At 49.0% G+C, this 25,251-nt stretch overlaps 1 protein-coding gene across 5 annotated transcripts in view; it reads left to right on the top strand.

Moving 5' to 3' along the window:
* The window catches only part of LOC143770025 (uncharacterized), a 75,290-nt gene that overhangs the window by 16,571 nt on the left and 33,468 nt on the right, over positions 1-25,251 (top strand). For all 5 annotated transcript variants that reach the window (XM_077259222.1, XM_077259233.1, XM_077259203.1 and 2 more), the window contains 7 exons: positions 3,060-3,485; positions 3,582-3,624; positions 4,527-4,569; positions 4,653-4,691; positions 6,342-6,401; positions 6,806-6,958; positions 7,480-7,537. In XM_077259222.1, coding sequence (XP_077115337.1) covers positions 3,060-3,485; positions 3,582-3,624; positions 4,527-4,569; positions 4,653-4,691; positions 6,342-6,401; positions 6,806-6,958; positions 7,480-7,537 — 822 coding nt within the window. The remainder of the gene's footprint in view (positions 1-3,059; positions 3,486-3,581; positions 3,625-4,526; positions 4,570-4,652; positions 4,692-6,341; positions 6,402-6,805; positions 6,959-7,479; positions 7,538-25,251) is intronic.

Genomic DNA, 25,251 nt, shown 5'->3' with positions numbered 1-25,251 from the left:
CTTTCTGTCGTAACTGACAATGCTTCAAATATGATAAGTACTATTAGGCTACTTTCACACTGGCGTTAACTGCATTACGTCGCAATGCGTCGTTTTGCCGAAAAAACGCCTCCTGCAAAAGTGCTTGCAGGATGCGTTTTCTCTGCATTGACTAACATTAGCGACGCATTTGCGACGCAATGACACACGTCGCAACCGTCGTGCGATGGTTGCGCCGTACTGTGGCGGACCGTCGGGAGCAAAAAATGTTACATGTAATGTTTTTTGCTCCCGACGGTCCTCTTTTTCCGACCGCGCATGCACGGCCGGAACTCCGCCCCACCTCCCCGCACTTCCCCGCACCTCACAATGGGGCAGCGGATGCGCTAGAAAAATGCATCCGCTGCCCCCGTTGTGCGGTGGAGACGACGCTAGCGTCGGGAACCTCGGCCCGACGCACCGCGACGGGCCGAGCCCGACGCTAATGTGAAAGTAGTCTTAAGCTAATGAATGAGAGTAATGATGGTGACCAGCAGCTAGAAGAACACTCTGGGTCCACAAACACAGAAATGTTTGAAATAGAGGAACACATTATTGTAACTGAGGAGAAAACTGAAGTTGCTTCAGATGAATAGCAACATGATAGTTTAGATGATCTTGTTGAAACTGTCAATACGTTCTTTCATTCATCACATGTGCTGTGTTGTGCATACGCTACAGCTGGCTATAAGAGACAGTCTGCAAGAAGGACATGCTGCTGCACTGATTGGCAAGGTGAGAAAATTGGCTACTGTTGCCAGAACCCCTAAAGCTGACTCAATTTTGAAGAGACGTGCTGGAAAAGGGGCAATTATTGATCAAGCCACACGATGGGGCAGTACTTACTTAATAATTCAGCACTTGGTTGAACTGAAAACCTTTCTTGTAGACATGGCTACATGTCTAACTGACGCTAAATAAGTCAGTGGAATCAGGTGACTGAGCTGGAAAAATTGCTAGAGCACCCATTTACAGTGACTAAAAAATTACAAGCAGAGGACTTAACTCCAGGTATTTTCTTAAAGGAGTGGAAGAACCTGATGTTTCGCCTGTCCCAAAGAGGAGGGTTAATTGCAAGTGGCATTGCTACATCAATGAAACGGAGAGAGGAGCTACTATTACAAAATAACATTCTTTTGGCAGCTGTTTATGTAGACCCAATGCATCGGATTCTTCTAGATGATCAACAGCTAACTAAAGGAAAAGAAGCTCTGTTTGAAATAGCAGTAAGGATGAAAGGGTTGCAGAACAGTCAGGAGGAACAAGAAGAATTTGGTCGTCCTGCCACATCTTCACCCTCATCAACTGATGAAGAATTTAATTTAGAAAAATATTTGGATCACAAGGACCGTGCAAAGCGTTCCCGCATAGAAGAGTCATCCCCATCAAAGAACGCAGCCAGTACATTTCAGCAGAATTTTTCATGTGCACTAAAAGAAATTGAGAAATTTGACCGTTCATCAAAAATAAGTGCAACAAGCGATTCCTCTGTATCCTGACATTGTCAGAGATGTTGCCCGAGTGGTTACTGCTTTGCCACCAACCCAAGTTAGTGTAGAGAGGTTGTTCTCTGCTCTCAAAATAATTAGATCAGATTTGAGGGAATCCATGAAGGAGGATCTGACAGAGGCAATACTTTTTCTGAGGACAAATTTATAGATTTCTTCTTATTAACTGCATAACAGTGTTTATTGCATTTTTACTTACAAGAGTTTAGAAAAGTTTATAAAAGTTATTTGCTATATTCTAATTGTATTCTAATAAATATAGTTTTTGCTCTAAGTGGTCTGATTACTTTGTATGATGGTGAGAAACTGAATAAGCACGATGTTAATATTTTACAACAGTAAATTTATTGTTACGAATTGGCCATTTATGAAGGCGTCGGAGCCTGATTAAATCCAGGAGTCGGAGTCACAACTGTGGCTTACCGACTCCACAGCCCTGCCATCCATGTGTATAAAAGACAGCGCTCTATGTACAATCCCTGGCTGCTCCGCGCACCAAACAGGGTGCCCCCCATAGACCAGCACAATGCCCTCCTGAAATACTCTGTGCTGCTGTCATCCTGCTCCCTCTACCATATATCTCCCAGAATCCTTGCTGCCTGCCATCCTCGGTGACTGTCTACTTGTCAGTATAACTCTGCAGGCACCAACAAAATGGCTGCACACTGTGTTCCTGAATATCATCCTCTCTTATCCCTTAGCAAACACCTAGAAGGGGAGGAGAGGAGACATCACAGCCATGTCAGCAGACTCCGCCCATAATTACTGCAGTGCAGTAATGTGAGCTAGTTGTACACTAGGTTTTTGTCAAATTTCTGTAACTGCTCTCCCTAGTGTTTAAAAGTGGAAATGCCAAACCTTTTAAAATTATTTTTCATATTTTACTAAATTATAAACAAATGATAATATTTAAGAAAATTTTAAACATTAATTCTTTACATTTTTTCAATCGCTGGAAATTTTTTTTTTTTATGGCACTTTCCTGTTAAAAGGATCAATCGACCTCCTGTTCTCGTCCTTACTGCTGACTAGTGATGAGCGACTATACTCGTTGCTCGGGTGTCCTCCGAGTATTTGTGACTGCTCAGAAATGTAGTTTTCCTTGCCCCAGCTGCTTGATTTATGGCTGCTAGCCAGCTTGAATACATGTGGGGATTCCCTAGCAACCAGGCAACCCCCACATGTACTCAGGCTGGCTAGCAGCTGTAAATCATGCAGCTGTGTCAACAAAAACGAAATCTCCGAGCAGTCACAAATACTCGGAGATCACCCGAGCGTCCTCGGGAAAACCCCAGCAAGGAGCATACCCGCTCATCACTAGTGCTGACGAATGAAACGCTGTCAATTCTGTAGGATGTTGCAGGGACAGTGCCACACCTGTCAGTGTGAGGTATTACCGCTTAGCTCTAGTGTAGTGAATGGTGCACAATTGCAATAACAACCACAAAACGTGTGTGGTGCAGTTTATGGAAGCAGTTAGTTTTATTTTGGTTTGTTTGTTTTTAATGTTGTACAACCTCTTAAATCTCACAGACAATATTCCCTCTAATAAAAAAACGGAAAAGAAAAAAGAAGTCAGAAAGGATAGTAATAAATTAAGAAGAGGCCGGGAGCGAGCGGAGAAGTATAGAGAGCTGCTAAAATCTCGAGCGCGAGATGATGATCGTGATGACCGATCCAGGCGTCGTGAGCGCGATTCCTCTTCCCGACGTGACCTGACGAAATCTCTGATTCACGATGAAGATTTTGATGCCAGGAACATAAGCTCTGCATCTCGACTCAGCTTACTGAAAGATTCCTCAGCTGCTGACTCCAGGTCAGATCGTAGGAAACGGTCCCGTTCTCGTTCTCCAGATCGCCGCAGAAAAACACATAGTAGTCACAGATCCAAATTCTTAGAGAGCTCTGGTGATATTGACGTTCGGTCCGTGTTGCCCGCAGGGGGCATATCATTTCGAGGTAAGTTAATCTGCCTTCTGGCCCTCTGAAATGTCACTGTATTCAGCCACTGGTCTCTGCTGGTCTGTTCCTACCTGATCCCATGTATCGTTGCAGAACTGAAAACAGCCAACATAGGACATCTACAAGGAGGAATCAGGTTAGTGATTAGGATATGACATCAATGCAGGATGCTTCTGTTACCAATGTTGTAGGTTTTCACATGGCTTCAACTATTTGACTCAGTGTAGTATTTGGTCTAGATTGGTGGAGCCTGCATATAATGCAGTGCAGTTCAGGCTGCTCGATCCTGTCCTATCTTTTAGCTTAGCACATCAGCCGAATATACCATAAATGTCCAATAGGCACAGGTCCCAGTAGGATCTTGCTTCCAGCTGCTGAAAATGGAAAGATTGCACTGCAAACACAGCTCTGAGAGATAAGCATGGACAGCAGAGGTCAATAGTGGGCCCTATTTTACTGCTGCTGTGAATGGTGACCGTTTTCTCCAAGTCGCCTTTCTGAAAGTAAAAGAGCCATTTCAGATCTACCATAAAATCAAACTGTGAAAGATGTGCATGCGCCACACTAACTGCTCACTTACAAGCCGTGAGGCGGGGATCGCGAGACCATCCCGTCATGGGAAAACTGCCCATCACATGCGCAGCTCTCTCCATTCACTTCAACAGCGCATGCGCAGCAGCATCTCTCCGGTCAGGCAACGCCCTCTTTTGAAATGGGCATGTGTCCCACATCTGAGGCCCATAACCCTGTGGAGAATGGGGCCCTAGGTTTAATGTAGAAATGGTCGCTCTTGTGTTGCTCTTTCCCTTCACTTCTATGCAAATTAAAAAGGAAGTGAATAAAAAAGGTTGTCACTTACAGGACCGTGGGTTCACTGTACTCGAGGTGAATGTGGGCCTCTCTGGTACACTTGTGCAATGGATTAACCCTTTAATGTCCTAACATATCTCCCCCAATATACAGCTCTGTCTGGAGGCAGCCAGCATAATGCTTAACCATATAATGTACAATATACTCATGGAGTTATTTCTGTTACAGCACCTTACATGTACCCATGCCTAAAAAGAAGAAGACGACGACGGTAAGCGTCCACGAGAAATCCTAAACAACCCCCAAAGCGGCAACACATTCATCTTACTATCTTTTCTTTTTTTTTGCTTTCAGGACAAGGATTCGGACAGCGACATGGACGTGTGCAGCATGGTATGTGACTGCTGAACAGTATATGAAAGCCGACCCGTGTATATGTGTGTATATATGTGTTTGTGTATATATATATATATATATATATATATATATATATATATATATATATATATATATATATATATATATATATATATATATATATATATATATATATAGTGCGTGTGCATGCCTATATATAATATCTCTCAAAAAATTGGAACACTAAAATCCCACATCCTAGATATCACTGAATTAAATATTCCAGTTGCAATTCTTTATTCAATAAGTGATCAATGTAACTTAGTATCCCATGGAGGTCTGGAGTTGGAATGATACTCAAAATCCAAGTGGAAAATGAAGTTACAGGCTGATCCAACTTAAATGGAAATGCATCATGACAAGGAAATGATGCTCAGTAGTGTGTGTGGCCTCCATGTGCCTGTATAATCTCCCTACACCGCCTGGGCATGCTCCTGATGAGGCGGCAGATGGTCTCCTGAGGGATCTCCTCCCAGACCTAGATTAAAGCATCACTTAACTACAGGACTGTCTGTGGTGCAATGTGGCATTGGTGGATGTTGCGAGACATTATGTCCCAGATGTGCTCTATTGGATTTGCGTCTGTTGAACAGGTAGGCCAGTCTATAGCATCATTGTCTTCATTATGCGGGAACTGCTGGCACACTCCAGCTACATGAGGCCTAGCTTTGTCATGCATCAGAAGGAACCTAGGGCCAACCTCACCAGCATATGGTCTCACAATGGGTCTGAGAATCTCATCCCGGTACCTAATGGCAGTCAGAGTACCTCTGGCGAGCACATGGACGGCTGTGCGGCCCTCCAAAGAAATGCCTCCCCATACCATTACTGACCCACTGCCAAACCGGTCATGCTGGAGGATGTTGCAGACAGCAGAGTAAGATTGTCACGTGCTCAGTGTGAACCTGCTCTCATCCATGAAGATCACAGGTCGCCAATGTTGAATCTGACGCCAAGCACGGTGTTGGGCTGTAAGCTCAACACCCATTTGTGGATGTCGGGCCCTTATGGAGTCTGTTTCTGACCGTTTGAGAAGACATATGGATGCTAGTGGCCTGCTGGGGGTCATTTTGCAGGGCTCTGGCAGTGCTCCTCCTGTTCTTCCTTGCACAAAGGAGGAGGCAGCAGTCCTGTTGCTGGGTTGTTGCCCTCCTATGGCCCCCTCCACATCTCCTGGTATCTTCTCCATGCTCTGGACACTGTGCTGACAGTCACAGCTACCCTTCTTGCCACCGCTTGCATTGTTGTGCCATCCTGGATGAGCTGCACTACCTGAGCAACTTATGTGGATTGTAGACACCGCCTCGTGCTACTGTACAGTACCTCTATCTGGCTAATTGCCTGTCATTTCTACCTGTTGTCTGTTCCATTTGCATAACATAATACACACACACACACTCCAGTTATGAAGCAACACTGATTGTGAATCAATTTCTCCTGCTGTTGTGCATATGAAACAGACAACAGGTAGAAGTGATTGACAATTAGCAAGACAACCCCTATAAAGGAGTGGTTCTGCAGGGGGTGACCACAGACCATTTCTCTGTTCTTATCCTTTTTAAAAAGCTGGTTTACATGTCTCCACAGGGTGAAATTTCTAATAATATTTCTTCCATTTACCTACAGGACTTCAGCGAATGTGAACCTGACGATTTCTGGTGTAATGAGGAGCTGTTTGATTACCTGGTAAGAACTCCTCTTATATGAGCACTTTTATACTAAACATAATGTTCAAAGTGAAAAAAAAAAAAAAAAATTTAAAAAAAAATATATATATATATATATATATATATATATATATATATATATATATATATATATATATATATATATATATATATATATATATATATATATATATATATAATCTCCTTTCCATTATTTAAAAAATAAAGTAAGGCAAACTTTGTTTTCAGTAAATTTTATTTTAAAATGATTGTTGTCATTCAAAACTGCAACTCATCCTTCAAAAAAAAAAATCATAAAACTAACAAAGTCATGAGTCTTGAAATTGGTGGAACTACAGTAAGAACAAAAATTGTCCTCGGCTCTAATACTTAGATTTACCTTCTGATTTTTCTCTTTTTTAGAAATGCTACTACATTGGAGATGAAGAAGATGTCCAGTTCATCCTGGAGGCCATAAAGACCTTGTCTCACGCCTTGGTCCGTCACAAGACGCGGATGGAGGATCTGAAGAATTGGATCGCGCAGGAGAAGAAGAAGCTGGAAGAGGAGAAGAAGGTATTATGTGCTGTGTGACTGTCCCTTGACCTCCAGAATAGGGGGCCTTTTGTGCATAGTTGGTGCGTCTCCCTCATCGTTCCTCAGTGGCTTGATGAGTAACCGCAAGATCAATGTATGGTGGGTTGGGGCCCCAACTGATCAGCATAACAAAAGGGCACGAAATGGATGTGACCATACCTGGTGCCGCAGATCATCCGTGATGTATTGCCAGGCATTGCTTTAGCCAGATTTGCTCCTTCTAACCATGTTGGGGCTGTGGCTAAACCTTTGGGGTCCCCAGTGCTAGCCTGTAAGCCCTGGACAGCCCCGTTTCCTGCACAGAGGCACATAAACAAGTATTCCAGTTTACGAAAAACGATTCACTAGATAGGTGATAACTGTTCGATCAGTGTCAATCCCCACAGATTGTCAGGACCGTGGACCCAGATGGCTTTTGGTTCTCCCCTGTCCCTGGAGGAGCGAAATGAGGCTGCCAATCACAGGTGATCCTGTATAACCACCTGTCTTCTATATTCTAGAAATTTCAAGAAATGAAGAAGCGGAAAGAAGATAAGATAACCAGCACAAAAATCTGCGGTAAGTACAAGACCTGGCGTAGCGGGAGAAACACGTGTTATAAGGGTGACTGCACTGCTAGAAAACTGAGACCTGGACAATCAAAAATAGAAGCAAAGGAGAAATCTAAATCGCATCTATATTTGGTAAATGGGCAATGATGTGGGCGTTGAAATGGGCAATGATGGAGGGAGAAAGCAATGATGGTTGTGGTGTGAAGGACAATGATGGTATTGGTGGAAAAGACAATGGTGGTAGTGGAATGGGCAATGATGAGCTTGTGGGGGAGAAGGCAATGATGGAGATGGTAGAAAGGGCAATGATAGGGGTGGTGGGGGAGAAGTCAATGATGGGGGTGGTGGAAAGGGCAATGATAGGGGGTGGTGGAAAGGGCAATGATAGGGGGTAGTGGGGGAGAACATTGATGGAGGTGGAGAGGGGCTGCATTATACCCTATGAGGGGGGCTGCATTATACTTTATTAGGGGGCTACATTGCATTCTGTGGGGGGTACTGCATTATCGGGACTACATTATATTTTGGGCGGCTACATCATACTATATGAAGGGGCTACAGTATACTCTATGGGGGAGCTACATTATATTCTGTGGTGGGGCTGCATTCTCTCAGGGGACTACATTATATTCTGGGGGTGCTACATCATACTATGAGGGGGGCAGCATTATGCCCTGTGAGGGGGCTACAGTATACTCTTGGGGGGGCTGCTTTATAACCTATGAGGGTGCTACATTGTATTCTATGGTGGGGACTGCATTATACCTTATGAGGAGGTTGCATTATATTTTGTGGGGTACTCCATTATATTCTATGAGGTGGGCTGCATTATATTCTTCGAGGGGGTGCTACGTTATTTTATGAGGGGGGGGCTGCATTATATTCTATGAGGGGGCTACATTATTTTCTATGAGGGGGCTACCCCAACCCTTGCTACATAATTAAGACGTGTACTACCTTATATTATACTCTGAAATTAGCATGTTTTACCACACAATTGGTCTTGTATTTATTTCTGTGTAGCTCCATAGTGGGCCCCAAGAATGATTTTCTCTGGTGGGCCCAAGGTGCTCCAGTGAAATGCTGATGACCTGGGATATGAAACGGTCTTCCAAAACCTCAACTTTGTAGTAGAGTAGTCCTGTTCCTCATCCAGTTTAAATCCTCCTGCATAGTTGCTTCTGTTTCATTCTTGACCGTGTTTCAACTTATATATGAAATTCTAGAAAATCCCTTACTTTCTGTGAGAATTGATGCTGTTTTGAAGCAATTAACCCCTTTACCCACGAAGGTGGTTTGCATGTTTATGACCAGACCAATTTTTACAATTCTGACCACTCACTGTGAGGTAATAACTCTGGAATGCTTCCATGTTTCCCACTGATTCTGATTTTGTTTTCTCGTGACATATTGTACTTCATGATAGTGGTAACATTTCTTTGATATGACGTGTTTATTAAAAAAAATAAAAATTGGGTGAAAATTTTGAAAATGCCGGAATTTTCCAATTTTGAATTTTCATGCCCTTAAATCAGAGCTATATCACACAAAATAGTTAATAAATAACATTTCGCACATGTCTACTTTACATCAGCACAATTTTGGAACAAAATTTTTTTTTTGTTAGGAAGTTATAAGGGTTAAAAGTTGTCAAGCGATTTTTCATTTTCCCAACAAAATTTACAAAACCATTTTTTTTAGGGACCACCTCAAATTTGAAGTGACTTTGAGGGCCTATATGAAAGAAAATACCCAAAAGTGACACCATTCTAAAAACTGCACTCCTCAAGGTGCTCAAAACCACATTCAAGAAGTCTTACCCTTCAGGTGCTTCACAAGAATGTTTGAAATGTGGAAAAAAATGAACTTTTTTCACAAAAAAATTACTTCAGATCCCTTTATTTTTTTTGACAAGCGTAGCAAGAAAAATCGAACCCCAAAATTTGTTGTGTAATTTCTCCTGAGCATGCCAATACCATTTGACTTTTTGAATGCAAAATTTGCTGGAACAATTGGAGAGCCTCTGATATGCCTAAACAGTCAAAGTCCCCCACAAGTGACACCATTTTAGAAACTAGACCCCTCAGAGAAATGATCTAGATGTGTGGTGAGCACATGGAACCCTCAGGTGCTTCACAGAAGTTTTATAACGTTGAGCCCTGAAAAAAAAAAATCACGTTTTCCCCACAGAAGTGTAACAGGAGAAATTGCACTAAAAAATTTGTTGTGCAATTTCTCCTGAGTACGCCGATACCTCATATGTGGGGAATGCTACTTTCGAGGCAAAGTGCAAAGCTGAGAAGGGAAGAGGCATCATATCGGAGTTCAGATTTTTCAAAAGGAACCCCGCACCATATGTGAACTCATTTTATAAACTATACTCCTCAATTAATTCATCTAGTGGTGCAGTGATCATGTTGACACCACATGTGCCTCACAGAATTTTATCCCACTGAGCAGTGAAGAAAGAATAAATTACATTTTAACCACTATAATGTTATTTTAGCCCCAATTTTTTAATTTGTGTAAGGGCTAATAGGAATTTTTTTACAATAAACGGAGGTCCATTTTTTCCTGAGTGCGCAAATACCTTACATGTAATCGTGAAATATTTTTCAGGCACAGTGCAAAGCTCAGAAGGCAAGGAGTGCTAGATTTTACTGTTAGTTTGCAGGTGTCTTGACCCACTGGGAGAACCCATGAGGTGCCAGAACAGCAGAACCCCCCATAAGTGACTTAATTTTACAAACAACACCTCTCAATGAATTCATCTAGGGGTGCAGTGATCATATTGATACCATGGGTGTGTCACAGAATCTTATACCATTGGGCAGTGAAGAAAAAATAATTACATTTTCTTTCGCGCTTCATTGGGGGACACAGGTAACCATGGGTGTATGCTGTTGTCACTAGGAGGCTGACACTATGCAAATAAAGAAGAAGTAACTCCTCCCCGGCAGTATACACCCTCCGACAGGCACCAGGCAACTCAGTTTTTGCTTAGTGTCTGTAGGAGGCGGACCTGGATCTAACACCAGATCCGCATTTCTTTTACAGGGATTTGTTGTGTGTTTTTAATCATTTCCCCTTTCTTTTTCAGATACTTTCTTCAGGGTAACAGGGTGCAGTTTTTCTCACCCTGTTTTCCCCACTTTGAGCGACCGAGAGAGCAGTGTTGTATCACCCACATCGCACCCTCTCGGACCCGCTGGGCAGGACTTTGTCCCCTGTCACCCATTCGGGTGTTCAGGGTGACCCTTTCTTCGGTGGCCAGTCCTGCCCGTTTCCCCTCCTCATCCCTCTCCTCGGTCTTCTGCGCCGGAGAGTCGTGGCGCGGGAAGGAGGACTACTTCCAGGACCCTCTATCTACCAGGGATCCTGATGATTCCTCATCTGCAGGTAGGGAATCTTCAATCCACAAACCCCCCATCCCCACCAATACCCTGCCCAGCAGCGATCTCCTCTTACCATAGGGGAGCATCTGACAGGGAAGTGGGCTGCATATTCGGGCGTTGAGACCACGTAGGAATGAGAGCAGGAAGGCTGGCATCTTTCCCTCCTTATTCAAACTTGCAGGCTCGTTCGCCCGCCATTTCTCTCTGCCTCATTTTCCCTTTCTTAGCGCTTGAGCGCCCTCTGGTGGTGGCCGGAATTAGTGCGGCCGGGATGTGCAGCGTCTCCCTGCTTTTCCCTTTCTTGCCGCTTGAGCGCCCTCTTGTGGCGGTCGACGGTATAGCGGCCGGATTGCTTTCAGTTTTACAGGGGGCGTTCCTTTCTTTCCCCCCTTCGGTCCTGTGCACGCCCACAGCGTCGCACTTTCTCCGCGCTCTTTTCTCCTGCTTCCTGCTCCCGGTCAGCGTCTGCTCATCGCGTGGGACACAGGATTTCTCGGGGGAACACAGGCACCTGCGGTTACCGCTGTCTTTCACCAGGCTCAGCGCTACCTCCTACTCCACCTGGCAGTATTCTCTGGGGACAAGGTAATATCCACCTATGTCCGACCCCACCCCGGCCTTTGCCCCTACGGCCATCCATTACGCCTGCGCTCACTGTAAGAAAAAGTGGGTTTCAGGTCAGCCATCTCCTTTCTGCCCGTCCTGCGTATCCTCCCACCATGTCAGCTCCCCTGGAAGCTTCAGGGTCCCGGGACGAGTGCACCCCCCCTCCCCCGGAGTGGGCTGTTGCTATGTCTCAATCTGTGTCCGACCTGACTAAGGTTTCTCAGTCCCTGGTCCAGGCACTTGAACGCATCCCGCTTCTCTCTAATGCCACCAGTGCCACGAACGCCTCTCACGGCGATTCGCCCGCACCTGTCCTAGACTCTCACAGAGGCAGACCGGACAAAAGAGACAGAAAACGGACCTTATCTAGATCCTTCTCCAGTTCACCGGACCACATCGGGATTCCCCTATCTGCCCGTTCCCCTTCCTCACAGGCGGACCTCGGGTCTGATGTCCCTTCTCAGTCGGAATCTGACTCGGATGCAGATCAGACTTCCGGAACACAAGACATGGTTGATAGCCTTATCTCAGCTATCATTCAGACGCTTGATCTTAAGGAGGATTAGGCAAGCTCTCAGGACGTCTCCGTTGCTTTTAAACGGATTAAACGTCCCTCTAGGGTTTTCCCTAATCACAAGGAGTTTGACAACACTACCGCCACTCACTGGGAAAACCCTGGCAAGCGTTTCCCAGGCAGGAAACTGCTTGATGTGTTATACCCTTTTCACTCCGACCTGGTCTCCAAGTGGTCCGAGTCTCCTAAGGTCGACCCGCCTGTGTCCAGGCTATCCTCACAGACAGTTCTGTCTATTCCGGATGCGGCTTCCCTTAAGGACCCCTCGGACAGACAAATCGAGGCGCTAGCAAAATCAGCATTTGAGGCCTCCGGAGCCTCCCTTTGCCCTAGTTTCGCCTCGTCATGGGTAGCCAAGGCTGTTTCAGCCTGGGCCAAGACCCTGCGCAGGGGCATTTCGGCCTCTGCTCCTGCTGAAGAACTGTCTGAATTAGCGGATCAGATTTCACTGGCAGGAAAATACCTGATGAATGCCTCCCTTGATGCAGCGGCCTGCTCTACCAGGGCTAATGGCAACATTGTCGCCATTCGCCGGATTCTTTGGTTAAAGGCGTGGAACGCTGACCCCGCATCTAAGAAATCGCTCACGGGTCTGCCCTTCCAGGGCTCCAGACTCTTCGGCTCGCAGCTAGATCAAATGATCTCGGACGCTACTGGCGGTAAGAGTACCTCCTTACCCCAGTCCAAGCCTAAACGTCCCTTCAACAGGAGGGGCCCCCAGTCCTTTCGTCCCTTTCGGTCTTTTGCCTCTTCGGGAAACCCCGTCCAGGACCGTTCCTCCTCACAAGGGGACCGAAGAAAACCTTCTTTCAGGCCTCCGCCACGCTGGAGAGCCAAGAGCCACCCCGCAAAACCATCGGGATCTCGGGGCCGCAGGTTTTCTAATAAATGACGGGTCGCCCCCACCTGGAACTCCTTCCAGGGTGGGAGGCCGCCTTCTTCTATTCTCAGAGGTTTGGCTTTCAGTAGTCGACGACGCCTGGGTCAGGGAGATCGTCACGTCAGGCTACAAAATAGAGTTTTCTTCGCCCCCAGGAAGACGTTTCATGCTCTCTCGTCCTCCCAAAAAGCCCTCTCATCTCCCAGGGCTTCTCCAAGCTGTCAATTCGCTCCTCGCCTCGGGAGTCGTAGTGCCGGTGCCTTTTCGTCAGCGGTTTTCCGGGTTTTATTCAAACCTGTTCGTGGTTCCAAAAAAGGACGGCTCTCTCCGTCCGATTCTGGATCTCAAACGATTGAACCGCCACCTTCGGATTCAACACTTCAAAATGGAATCTCTGCGCTCGGTGATCGCGTCCATGGAGCCGGGAGAGTTTCTGTGCTCAGTGGACATTCGGGATGCGTACCTTCACATTCCTATTTGCGTGCAGCATCAGAGGTTCCTCCGATTCGCGATCAGGGAGCATCATTACCAGTTCACTGCCCTCCCCTTCGGGCTGGCATCTGCTCCCAGGGTCTTTACGAAGGTCATGGCAGCTGTCATGGCCATCCTGCGTTCAAAAGGGATTCTGGTAATCCCATACCTCGACGACCTATTGATCAAGGGCCCATCCCAGGGGGATTGCAGCCAGAGCCTCCATCTTACTCTGGACACCTTAGTTCGCCTAGGCTGGTTGATCAACTACCAGAAGTCTTCCTTGATTCCAACCCAACGGCTGGAGTTCCTAGGCATGGAATTCGATACCTTTCGGGCTCAGGTCTTCCTTCCCAAGGAGAAGTTTCTTTCTCTTCGTCGGGGTGTCAGAGCGCTAAAGGGTCCGAGTCCTCTGTCCCTTCGTCTAGCCATGAGAGTTCTGGGGAGAATGGTCGCTTCTATGGAAGCGGTCCCCTATGCTCAGTTCCACTCTCGCCCCCTCCAGCTGGCTCTTCTGTCTGCCTGGGACAGGAACCCGCTTTCCCTGGACCGTCCGTTTCGCCTCTCCCCCAGGGCGAGACAGTCTCTCTCTTGGTGGACGCTGTCCACCTCCATTCTGCGCGGGAGGTCATTTTTACCCCCCCACTGGCAGGTGATTACCACCGACGCCAGTCTCCAAGGTTGGGGAGCGGTCTTTCTCCACCTCACAGCCCAGGGCCGCTGGACTGCTCAAGAGGCGTGCCTCTCGATCAACCTCTTGGAAATCAGAGCCATCTTCCTAGCCCTCATCCGCTGGGAGTCTCTCCTTTCGGGAAAGCCGGTCCGCATTCAGTCGGACAACGCCACGGCCGTGGCATACATAAATCACCAAGGGGGGACTCGCAGCAGTCAAGTCATGGCGGAAGTAGCAAAAAATTTTCCGCTGGGCGGAGGGTCATGTTCCCTCTCTGTCAGCCGTCCACATCCCAGGAGTGGACAATTGGGAGGCCGACTTTCTAAGTCGCCAGGGCATCGTGGCGGGCGAGTGGTCTCTTCTTCCAGCAATCTTCAGCAGATTTGCCAGCGGTGGGGCGTTCCGGACGTCGACCTGATGGCCTCCCGGGCAAACCACAAAGTTCCCCAGTACGTCGCCAGGTCTCGGGACCCGATGGCCGTCGGATGCGACGCTCTCGTGATCTCTTGGGCCCAGTTCCGGATGCCCTATCTGTTTCCGCCTCTCCCTCTGATCCCAAGGGTCGTAAAGAAGATCAAGTCGGAAGGGGTCCCCGTACTCTTGGTAGCTCCAGATTGGCCTCGCAGAGCCTGGTACGCAGAGCTGATAAACATGTTATCGGATGTTCCGTGGAGACTTCCGGATCTTCCGGACCTTCTTTCACAGGGGCCTCTCTCCCACCCGAATTCTCGGTCGCTGAATTTAACGGTATGGCAGTTGAGGCCGCGGTCCTGAAGAATGCGGGTTTTTTCTCATAGCGTCATCCAGACTATGATAAGAGCGAGAAATCCGGCCTCATCGCGTGTCTACCACAGATGTTGGAAGGCCTTTTTCCGGTGGTGTCAGGATAACAATCTGTTTCCTATGACCTTTTCCCTTCCTTCCCTTCTCAGCTTTCTTCAAACGGGCCTAGATTCGGGTCTTTCCCTTAGCACCTTGAAGGGTCAGATCTCCGCTCTATCAATTCTTTTTCAAAGAGACCTGGCTTCCCTGCCTCAGGTGAGGACCTTCATCCAGGGGGTCGCTCATATAGCTCCCCCTTACCGGTCTCCTGTTGAGCCTTGGGATCTCAACCTCGTCTTAGATGCCCTGCAGCGGCCGCCCTTTGAACCGCTTCAGGATGTTTCCTTCTCGCTTCTATCCTGGAAGGTAGCCTTTTTGATCGCCATCACCTCCATTAGAAGGGTTTCAGAGCTGGCGGCTTTATCCTGTCGTTCTCCCTTTCTGGTCCTGCATCAAGACAAGGTGGTTCTTCGTCCAGTTCCTTCTTTCTTACCGAAAGTTGTCTCATCTTTTCATATCAACGAGGACATTGTCCTCCCGTCCTTTTGCCCTTCCCCGTTTCATCCATTGGAGAAATCCCTTCACAAGCTGGATGTGGTTAGGGCTATCCGGATTTACATCGCCAGAACTGCCTCTTTTCGTCAGGCCGATCCTCTGTTCGTCGTCTCGGATGGGCGTCGAAAGGGTTTTCCTGCCTCCAAGTCCACGATTGCTCGTTGGATCCGTTCAGCGGTTTTGGAGGCATACCGCGTCCAAGACAAACAGCCTCCTTCGGGGGTGAAGGCTCACTCTACCCGGTCAGTGGGAGCTTCCTGGGCAGTTCGTCACCAAGCTTTCGGCCTTGCAGGTTTGCAATGCCGCTACGTGGTCTTCCATGCACACCTTTGTCAAATTCTACGGGGTGCATACTCAGGCTTCCGCGGACGCGAGCCTGGGTAGGAGGATACTGCAGGCGGCGGTTTCTCACCAGCCAACCTGACTCCTCTTTCTCTGCAGAATACCCGCCCTAGGGACTGCTTTGGGACGTCCCATGGTTACCTGTGTCCCCCAATGAAGCGAGAAAGAAAGAGGGATTTTTGGTTCTTACCGTAAAATCTCTTTCTTGGAGCCTTCATTGGGGGACACAGCACCCTCCCTTGAAGTTGTACCGTGTTGGCTAACGTGCCGCTGTTGTGGGTTGGTACATAGGTTGAGTTTTATATTACCTGTTCCTACTACTGCTTTTGCACCAACTGAGTTGCCTGGTGCCTGTCGGAGGGTGTATACTGCCGGGGAGGAGTTACTTCTTTATTTGCATAGTGTCAGCCTCCTAGTGACAGCAGCATACACCCATGGTTACCTGTGTCCCCCAATGAAGGCTCCAAGAAAGAGATTTTACGGTAAGAACCAAAAATCCCTCTTTTAACACCAAAATGCGCAGAGCACAGGATAAATGTGTACCGAGCCTTACTGCAAACTTTGGGAGACAGAATGAAAAAAAAAAAAATCAACAGCAGTTGATTGTTTTTATTTATTTTCTCCTTCGCCTCATTGGGGGACACAGGACCATGGGTGTATGCTGCTGCCACTAGGAGGCTGACACTAAGTGAAGACAAAAAAAGTTAGCTCCTTCCTAAGAGGAACCACTCAGTCATTTTAGCAGACCACGCTCTGGGCATGGAAAACTGGGCGGCAGACTCCCTCAGCCGTCACGGTGTCACCTCCGGAGAGTGGGCACTTCCTCCGGAGGTCTTCCAGCAGATCTGTCATCTCTGGGGGACCCCGGCCGTGGATTTGATCACTTCAAGATTAAACGCCAAAGTACCCGAGTACATAGCTCGGTGTCGGGATCCAGAATTCTTTGGAGCAGATGCACTAGTTCTTCCATAGTGTCAGTTTTGTCTTCCGTACGCGTTTCCCTCGCTTCTGTTACTTCCGAGGATCATCAGGAAGATTAAAGCGGATGGGGTTCCAGTTATCCTAGTAGCTCCAGGTTGGCCACACAGGGCGCGTTCCCCGGAGTTAGTGCAGCTCATCGCCGACGTCCCCTGGCAACCATCGGATTGACTAGATCTGTTTTCCCAGGACCCGATTTGTCACCAGAAGTTAGGGGCCCTGTGTTTACTGGCTTGGCCGTCGAATCCTGGGTCCTAACCTAGGCTGGGTTCTCCCATCAGGTGGTTTCTATCATGATTAGCGCCGGAAGCCTGCATCAATGTGCTTCTATCACCACACCTGGAAAGCCTTTTTCGCAGGGTGCAGAGACCGGACGTCCTCCCTTGTCTTCTCTATTCCTACCATTTTGGAGTTCCTCTAAGCCAGACTGGAGTTAGGCCTGGCATTTAGCTCCCTAAAAGGTCTTTAGGGACCAATCTGCAAGTGAGGTCTTTCATTCAGGGGGTCTCTCATGTGGACCCCCCTATAGCATACCATTGGACGCGTGGGACGTTACCATGGTCTTGGGTGTTTTTCGGGAGATCCTTTTTCGAACCTTTGCAGGATGTCTTGTTTACCTTCCTTACTTGGAAAGTTGCTTTTCTTCTTGCGGTGACGTCAATCCGGCAGAACTCGGAGCTAGCCGCTCTGTCCTGTCGCGCCCCTTTCCTGATCTTTCACCAGGACAGGGTGGTTCTCAGGTTCTTGCCCAAGGTGATCTTTTTTTCCACCTCGACGAGGTCATTGTTCTGCCTTTATTTTGTCCGGTACATTGTACTGAGAGAGCTCTTCACACTCTAGATAGGGTGATGGCTCTCAGAAGGTACTTCTCACAGACAGTGTCCTTCCGTAAGTCGGACGCCTTATTCGTACTCCCTGAGGGTCACAGCAAGAGCTTAGCCGCCTCGAGGTCCACTATAGCCAGGTGGTTTTGTTCAGCTATTCAGGAATCCTACCGGGTCGGAGGTAAGCCTATCCCAGCAGGGATTAGGGCACTCTCCACTCGGTCGGTGGACATTTCTTGGGCCATTCGGCACCAGGCGTCGGCGGAACAGGTCTGCAAGGTTGCGACTTTGCCCAGTCTGCACACATTCTCGAAGCACTGCAATTTCCACACTCAGGCTTCTGTGGATGTGGGTCTGAGCAGACGGTGTCTGCAACAGACAGTACCGCCCCGTTTAGTCAGTTGGTACGTGGGGGTTGATCTGTTACTTCGTTTTTTTCCCACCCAGGGACTGCTTTAGGAGGACCCGTGGTCCTGTGTCCCCCACTGAGGCGAATGAGAAACAGGGATTTTTGTGTACCCACCGTAAAATCCTTTTCTGAGCCACTCATTTGGGGACACCGCACCCACTCTATTGGCCTGATGGCTGTGTTTATTCTTAAGTTTGACATGTTGAATCCATATTTGATGGTTATGATCTCCTACTGCTTTGTCACTGAACTGGTTTGGGCAGGAGCCAGTGGTAGGTGTATACTGCACAGGAGGAGCTAACTTTTTTTTATTATTCACTTAGTGTCAGCCTCCTAGTGGCAGCAGCATGCATGGTCCTGTGTCCCCCAAAGAGTGGCTCGGAGAAAAATCCATGTGGTATAAGTGATTAGGTGGACTTAATTCTTTGGGTCGGTGCGATACCAGATTTTTATTGTTCTTTTTTGTTTGTTTTTTTTGTCTGCTGTCACACACTAAAAGACGCGTATTATTGCAAAAAATAGTTTCTTTCTCGCTTCATTGGGGGACACAGGTAACAATGGGTGTATGCTGTTGTCACTAGGAGGCTGACACTATGCAAATAAAGAAGAAGTAACTCCTCCCCGGCAGTATACACCCTCCGACAGGCACCAGGCAACTCAGTTTTTGCTTAGTGTCTGTAGGAGGCGGACCTGGATCTAACACCAGATCCGCATTTCTTTTACAGGGATTTGTTGTGTGTTTTTAATCATTTCCCCTTTCTTTTTCAGATGCTTTCTTCAGGGTAACAGGGTGCAGTTTTCTCACCCTGTTTTCCCCACTTTGAGCGACCGAGAGAGCAGTGTTGTATCACCCACATCGCACCCTCTCGGACCCGCTGGGCAGGACTTTGTCCCCTGTCACCCATTCGGGTGTTCAGGGTGACCCTTTCTTCGGTGGCCAGTCCTGCCCGTTTCCCCTCCTCATCCCTCTCCTCGGAGCGGGCTGAGAGGAAGACGGCGGTCACATCCAGTGACCCTCTCCCCCTGTTCAGGGGTCGACGCCGTCTTCTGCGCCGGAGAGTCGTGGCGCGGGAAGGAGGACTACTTCCAGGACCCTCTATCTACCAGGGATCCTGATGCTTCCTCATCTGCAGGTAGGGAATCTTCAATCTACAAAATCCCCCCCCCCCCACCAATACCCTGCGCAGCGGTGATCCCCTCTTACCATAGGGGTGCATCTGACAGGGAAGTGGGCTGCATAGAATGGGAGCAGGAAGGCTGGCATCTTTTCCCCCTCCTTATTCAAACTTGCAGGCCCGTTCGCCCGCCATTTCTCTCTGCCTCACAGTTTATTTTTCCCTTTCTTAGCGCTTGAGCGCCCTCTGGTGGTGGCCGGAATTACTGCGGCCGGGATGTGCAGCGTCTCCCGGCTTTTCCCTTTCTTGCCGCTTGAGCGCCCTCTTGTGGCGGTCGACGGTATAGCGGCCGGATTACTTTCAGTTTTACAGGGGGCGTTCCTTTCTTTCCCCCCTTCGATCCTGTGCACGCCCACAGCGTCGCACTTTCTCCGCGCTCTTTTCTCCTGCTTCCTGTCAGCGGGTCAGCGTCTGCACATCGCGTAGGACACAGGATTTCTCGGGGGAACACAGGCACCTGCGGTTACCACTGTCTTTCACCAGGCTCAGCGCTACCTCCTACTCCACCTGGCAGTATTCTCTGGGGACAAGGTAATATCCACCTATGTCCGACCCCACCCCGGCCTTTGCCCCTACGGCCATCCATTACGCCTGCGCTCACTGTAAGAAAAAGTGGGTTTCAGGTCAGCCTTCTCCTTTCTGCCCGTCCTGCGTTCCTCCCACCATGTCAGCTCCCCTGGAAGCTTCAGGGTCCCGGGATGAGTGCACCCCCCCTCCCCCGGAGTGGGCTGTTGCTATGTCTCAATCTGTGTCCGACCTGACTAAGGTTTCTCAGTCCCTGGTCCAGGCACTTGAACGCATCCCGCTTCTCTCTAATGCCACCAGTGCCACGAACGCCTCTCACGGCGATTCGCCCGCACCTGTCCTAGACTCTCACAGAGGCAGACCGGACAAAAGAGACAGAAAACGGACTTTATCTAGATCCTTCTCCAGTTCACCGGACCACATCGGGATTCCCCTATCTGCCCGTTCCCCTTCCTCACAGGCGGACCTCGGGTCTGATGTCACCTCTCAGTCGGAATCTGACTCGGATGCAGATCAGACTTCCGGAACACAAAACATGGTTGATAGCCTTATCTCAGCTATCATTCAGACGCTTGATCTTAAGGAGGATGAGGCAAGCTCTCAGGACGTCTCCGTTGCTTTTAAACGGATTAAACGTCCCTCTAGGGTTTTCCCTAATCACAAGGAGTTTGACAACACTACCGCCACTCACTGGGAAAACCCTGGCAAGCGTTTCCCAGGCAGGAAACTGCTTGATGTGTTATACCCTTTTCACTCCGACCTGGTCTCCAAGTGGTCCGAGTCTCCTAAGGTCGACCCGCCTGTGTCCAGGCTATCCTCACAGACAGTTCTGTCTATTCCGGATGCGGCTTCCCTTAAGGACCCCTCGGACAGACAAATCGAGGCGCTAGCAAAATCAGCATTTGAGGCCTCCGGAGCCTCCCTTTGCCCTAGTTTCGCCTCGTCATGGGTAGCCAAGGCTGTTTCAGCCTGGGCCAAGACCCTGCGCAGGGGCATTTCGGCCTCTGCTCCTGCTGAAGAACTGTCTGAATTAGCGGATCAGATTTCACTGGCAGGAAAATACCTGATGAATGCCTCCCTTGATGCAGCGGCCTGTTCTACCAGGGCTAATGGCAACATTGTCGCCATTCGCCGGATTCTTTGGTTAAAGGCGTGGAACGCTGACCCCGCATCTAAGAAATCGCTCACGGGTCTGCCCTTCCAGGGCTCCAGACTCTTCGGCTCGCAGCTAGATCAAATGATCTCGGACGCTACTGGCGGTAAGAGTACCTCCTTACCCCAGTCCAAGCCGAAACGTCCCTTCAACAGGAGGGGTCCCCAGTCCTTTCGTCCCTTTCGGTCTTTTGCCTCTTCAGGAAACCCCGTCCAGGACCGTTCCTCCTCACAAGGGGACCGAAGAAAACCTTCTTTCAGGCCTCCGCCACGCTGGAGAGCCAAGAGCCACCCCGCAAAACCATCGGGATCTCGGGGCCGCAGGTTTTCTAATAAATGACGGGTCGCCCCCACCTGGAACTCCTTCCAGGGTGGGAGGCCGCCTTCTTCTATTCTCAGAGGTTTGGCTTTCAGTAGTCGACGACGCCTGGGTCAGGGAGATCGTCACGTCAGGCTACAAAATAGAGTTTTCTTCGCCCCCAGGAAGACGTTTCATGCTCTCTCGTCCTCCCAAAAAGCCCTCTCATCTCCCAGGGCTTCTCCAAGCCGTCGATTCGCTCGTCGCCTCGGGAGTCGTAGTGCCGGTGCCTTTTCGTCAGCGGTTTTCCGGGTTTTATTCAAACCTGTTCGTGGTTCCAAAAAAGGACGGCTCTCTCCGTCCGATTCTGGATCTCAAACGATTGAACCGCCACCTTCGGATTCAACACTTCAAAATGGAATCTCTGCGCTCGGTGATCGCGTCCATGGAGCCGGGAGAGTTTCTGTGCTCAGTGGACATTCGGGATGCGTACCTTCACATTCCTATTTGCGTGCAGCATCAGAGGTTCCTCCGATTCGCGATCAGGGAGCATCATTACCAGTTCACTGCCCTCCCCTTCGGGCTGGCATCTGCTCCCAGGGTCTTTACGAAGGTCATGGCAGCTGTCATGGCCATCCTGCGTTCAAAAGGGATTCTGGTAATCCCATACCTCGACGACCTATTGATCAAGGGCTCATCCCAGGGGGATTGCAGCCAGAGCCTCCATCTTACTCTGGACACCTTAGTTCGCCTAGGCTGGTTGATCAACTACCAGAAATCTTCCTTGATTCCAACCCAACGGCTGGAGTTCCTAGGCATGGAATTCGATACCTTTCGGGCTCAGGTCTTCCTTCCCAAGGAGAAGTTTCTTTCTCTTCGTCGGGGTGTCAGATCGCTAAAGGGTCCGAGTCCTCTGTCCCTTCGTCTAGCCATGAGAGTTCTGGGGAGAATGGTCGCTTCTATGGAAGCGGTCCCCTATGCTCAGTTCCACTCTCGTCCCCTCCAGCTGGCTCTTCTGTCTGCCTGGGACAGGAACCCGCTTTCCCTGGACCGTCCGTTTCGCCTCTCCCCCAGGGCGAGACAGTCTCTCTCTTGGTGGACGCTGTCCACCTCCATTCTGCGCGGGAGGTCATTTTTACCCCCCCCACTGGCAGGTGATTACCACCGACGCCAGTCTCCAAGGTTGGGGAGCGGTCTTTCTCCACCTCACAGCCCAGGGCCGCTGGACTGCTCAAGAGGCGTGCCTCTCGATCAACCTCTTGGAAATCAGAGCCATCTTCCTAGCCCTCATCCGCTGGGAGTCTCTCCTTTCGGGAAAGCCGGTCCGCATTCAGTCGGACAACGCCACGGCCGTGGCATACATAAATCACCAAGGGGGGACTCGCAGCAGTCAAGTCATGGCGGAAGTAGCAAAAATTTTCCGCTGGGCGGAGGGTCATGTTCCCTCTCTGTCAGCCGTCCACATCCCAGGAGTGGACAATTGGGAGGCCGACTTTCTAAGTCGCCAGGGCATCGTGGCGGGCGAGTGGTCTCTTCTTCCAGCAATCTTCAGCCAGATTTGCCAGCGGTGGGGCGTTCCGGACGTCGACTTGATGGCCTCCCGGGCAAACCACAAAGTTCCCCAGTATGTCGCCAGGTCTCGGGACCCGATGGCCGTCGGATGCGACGCTCTCGTGATCTCTTGGGCCCAGTTCCGGATGCCCTATCTGTTCCCGCCTCTCCCTCTGATCCCAAGGGTCGTAAAGAAGATCAAGTCGGAAGGGGTCCCTGTACTCTTGGTAGCTCCAGATTGGCCTCGCAGAGCCTGGTACGCAGAGCTGATAAACATGTTATCGGATGTTCCGTGGAGACTTCCGGATCTTCCGGACCTTCTTTCACAGGGGCCTCTCTCCCACCTGAATTCTCGGTCGCTGAATTTAACGGTATGGCCGTTGAGGCCGCGGTCCTGAAGAACGCGGGTTTTTCTCATAGCGTCATCCAGACTATGATAAGAGCGAGAAATCCGGCCTCATCGCGTGTCTACCACAGATGTTGGAAGGCCTTTTTCCGGTGGTGTCAGGGTAACAATCTGTTTCCTATGACCTTTTCCCTTCCTTCCCTTCTCAGCTTTCTTCAAACGGGCCTAGATTCGGGTCTTTCCCTTAGCACCTTGAAGGGTCAGATCTCCGCTCTATCAATTCTTTTTCAAAGAGACCTGGCTTCCCTGCCTCAGGTGAGGACCTTCATCCAGGGGGTCGCTCATATAGCTCCCCCTTACCGGTCTCCTGTTGAGCCTTGGGATCTCAACCTCGTCTTACATGCCCTGCAGCGGCCGCCCTTTGAGCCGCTTCAGAATATTTCCTTCTCGCTTCTATCCTGGAAGGTAGCCTTTTTGATCGCCATCACCTCCATTAGAAGGGTTTCAGAGCTGGCGGCTTTATCCTGCCGTTCTCCCTTTCTGGTTCTGCATCAAGACAAGGCGGTTCTTCGTCCGGTTCCTTCCTTCTTACCGAAAGTTGTCTCATCTTTTCATATCAACGAGGACATTGTCCTCCCGTCCTTTTGCCCTTCCCCGGTTCATCCATTGGAGAAATCCCTTCACAAGCTGGATGTGGTCAGGGCTATCCGGATTTACATCGCCAGAACTGCCTCTTTTCGTCAGGCCGATCCTCTGTTCGTCGTCTCGGATGGGCGTCGAAAGGGTCTTCCTGCCTCCAAGTCCACGATTGCTCGTTGGATCCGTTCGGCGGTTTTGGAGGCATACCGCGTCCAAGACAAACAGCCTCCTTCGGGGGTGAAGGCTCACTCTACCCGGGCAGTGGGAGCTTCCTGGGCAGTTCGTCACCAAGCTTCGGCCTCGCAGGTTTGCAAGGCCGCTACGTGGTCTTCCATGCACACCTTTGTCAAATACTACGGGGTGCATACTCAGGCTTCCGCGGACGCGAGCCTGGGTAGGAGGATACTGCAGGCGGCGGTTTCTCACCGGCCAACCTGACTCCTCTTTTTCTGCAGAATACCCGCCCTAGGGACTGCTTTTGGACGTCCCATGGTTACCTGTGTCCCCCAATGAAGCGAGAAAGAAAGAGGGATTTTTGGTTCTTACCGTAAAATCTTTCTTGGAGCCTTCATTGGGGGACACAGCACCCTCCCTTGAAGTTGTACCGTGTTGGCTAACGTGCCGTTGTTGTGGGTTGGTACATAGGTTGAGTTTTATATTACCTGTTCTTACTACTGCTTTTGCACCAACTGAGTTGCCTGGTGCCTGTCGGAGGGTGTATACTGCCGGGGAGGAGTTACTTCTTCTTTATTTGCATAGTGTCAGCCTCCTAGTGACAACAGCATACACCCATGGTTACCTGTGTCCCCCAATGAAGGCTCCAAGAAAGAGATTTTACGGTAAGAACCAAAAATCCCTCTTTTTGCATCACCATATGTTGAGAGCTATAATTTTTTCATATTTCGGCCGACAGTCATGTTATGGCTTGTTTTTTTTGTGGGACAACTTGTCGTTTTTATTGGTATCGTTTTCAGGCACTTGACGTTTTTAGATTGCTTTCTATTCTGATTTTTGGGAGGCAGAATGAACAAAACGGCAATTCAGGAATTTCTTTTGGGGGGTGTTATGCCTTTCCATGTGTGATAAAATTGATAAGACAGCTTTATTCTTGGGTCAGTACGATTACATCGATACCAGTGTTATATAATTTTCTTATGTTTTGGCGCTTTTAGGCGATGTGCACACAATGCGGATTTGTTGCGTTTCCGCAGCGTTTTCTCCGCACGGAAATGCTCCAAAAACGCAATGGATTACTAAAGCAATGTTAATCAGTCACATTCCTGAAGTGTTGTGCACATGATCTGGAAATTTCTGTCCTTTTTCACAGCGTTATATTTTCCGCAGCATATCAATTCTTTTTGCAGATATGCAGCATTTCTGCATCCATTGACTTCCATTGAGTCAGCCAAATCCGCAGCAAAAATGCAGGAGTAAAAAGGTTTGCGTATTTGCTGCCGATTTGCTGCCTAAAACGCTGCAAATTGTCAAAGGGAAATGATGTCAGAA

This window comes from Ranitomeya variabilis, chromosome 1 (genome assembly GCF_051348905.1).
Source record: "Ranitomeya variabilis isolate aRanVar5 chromosome 1, aRanVar5.hap1, whole genome shotgun sequence".
Taxonomy (NCBI): Eukaryota; Metazoa; Chordata; class Amphibia; order Anura; family Dendrobatidae; genus Ranitomeya; species Ranitomeya variabilis.
The sequence above is the reverse complement of the archived record's forward strand: the minus strand, read 5'-3'. Positions and strand labels throughout refer to the sequence as shown.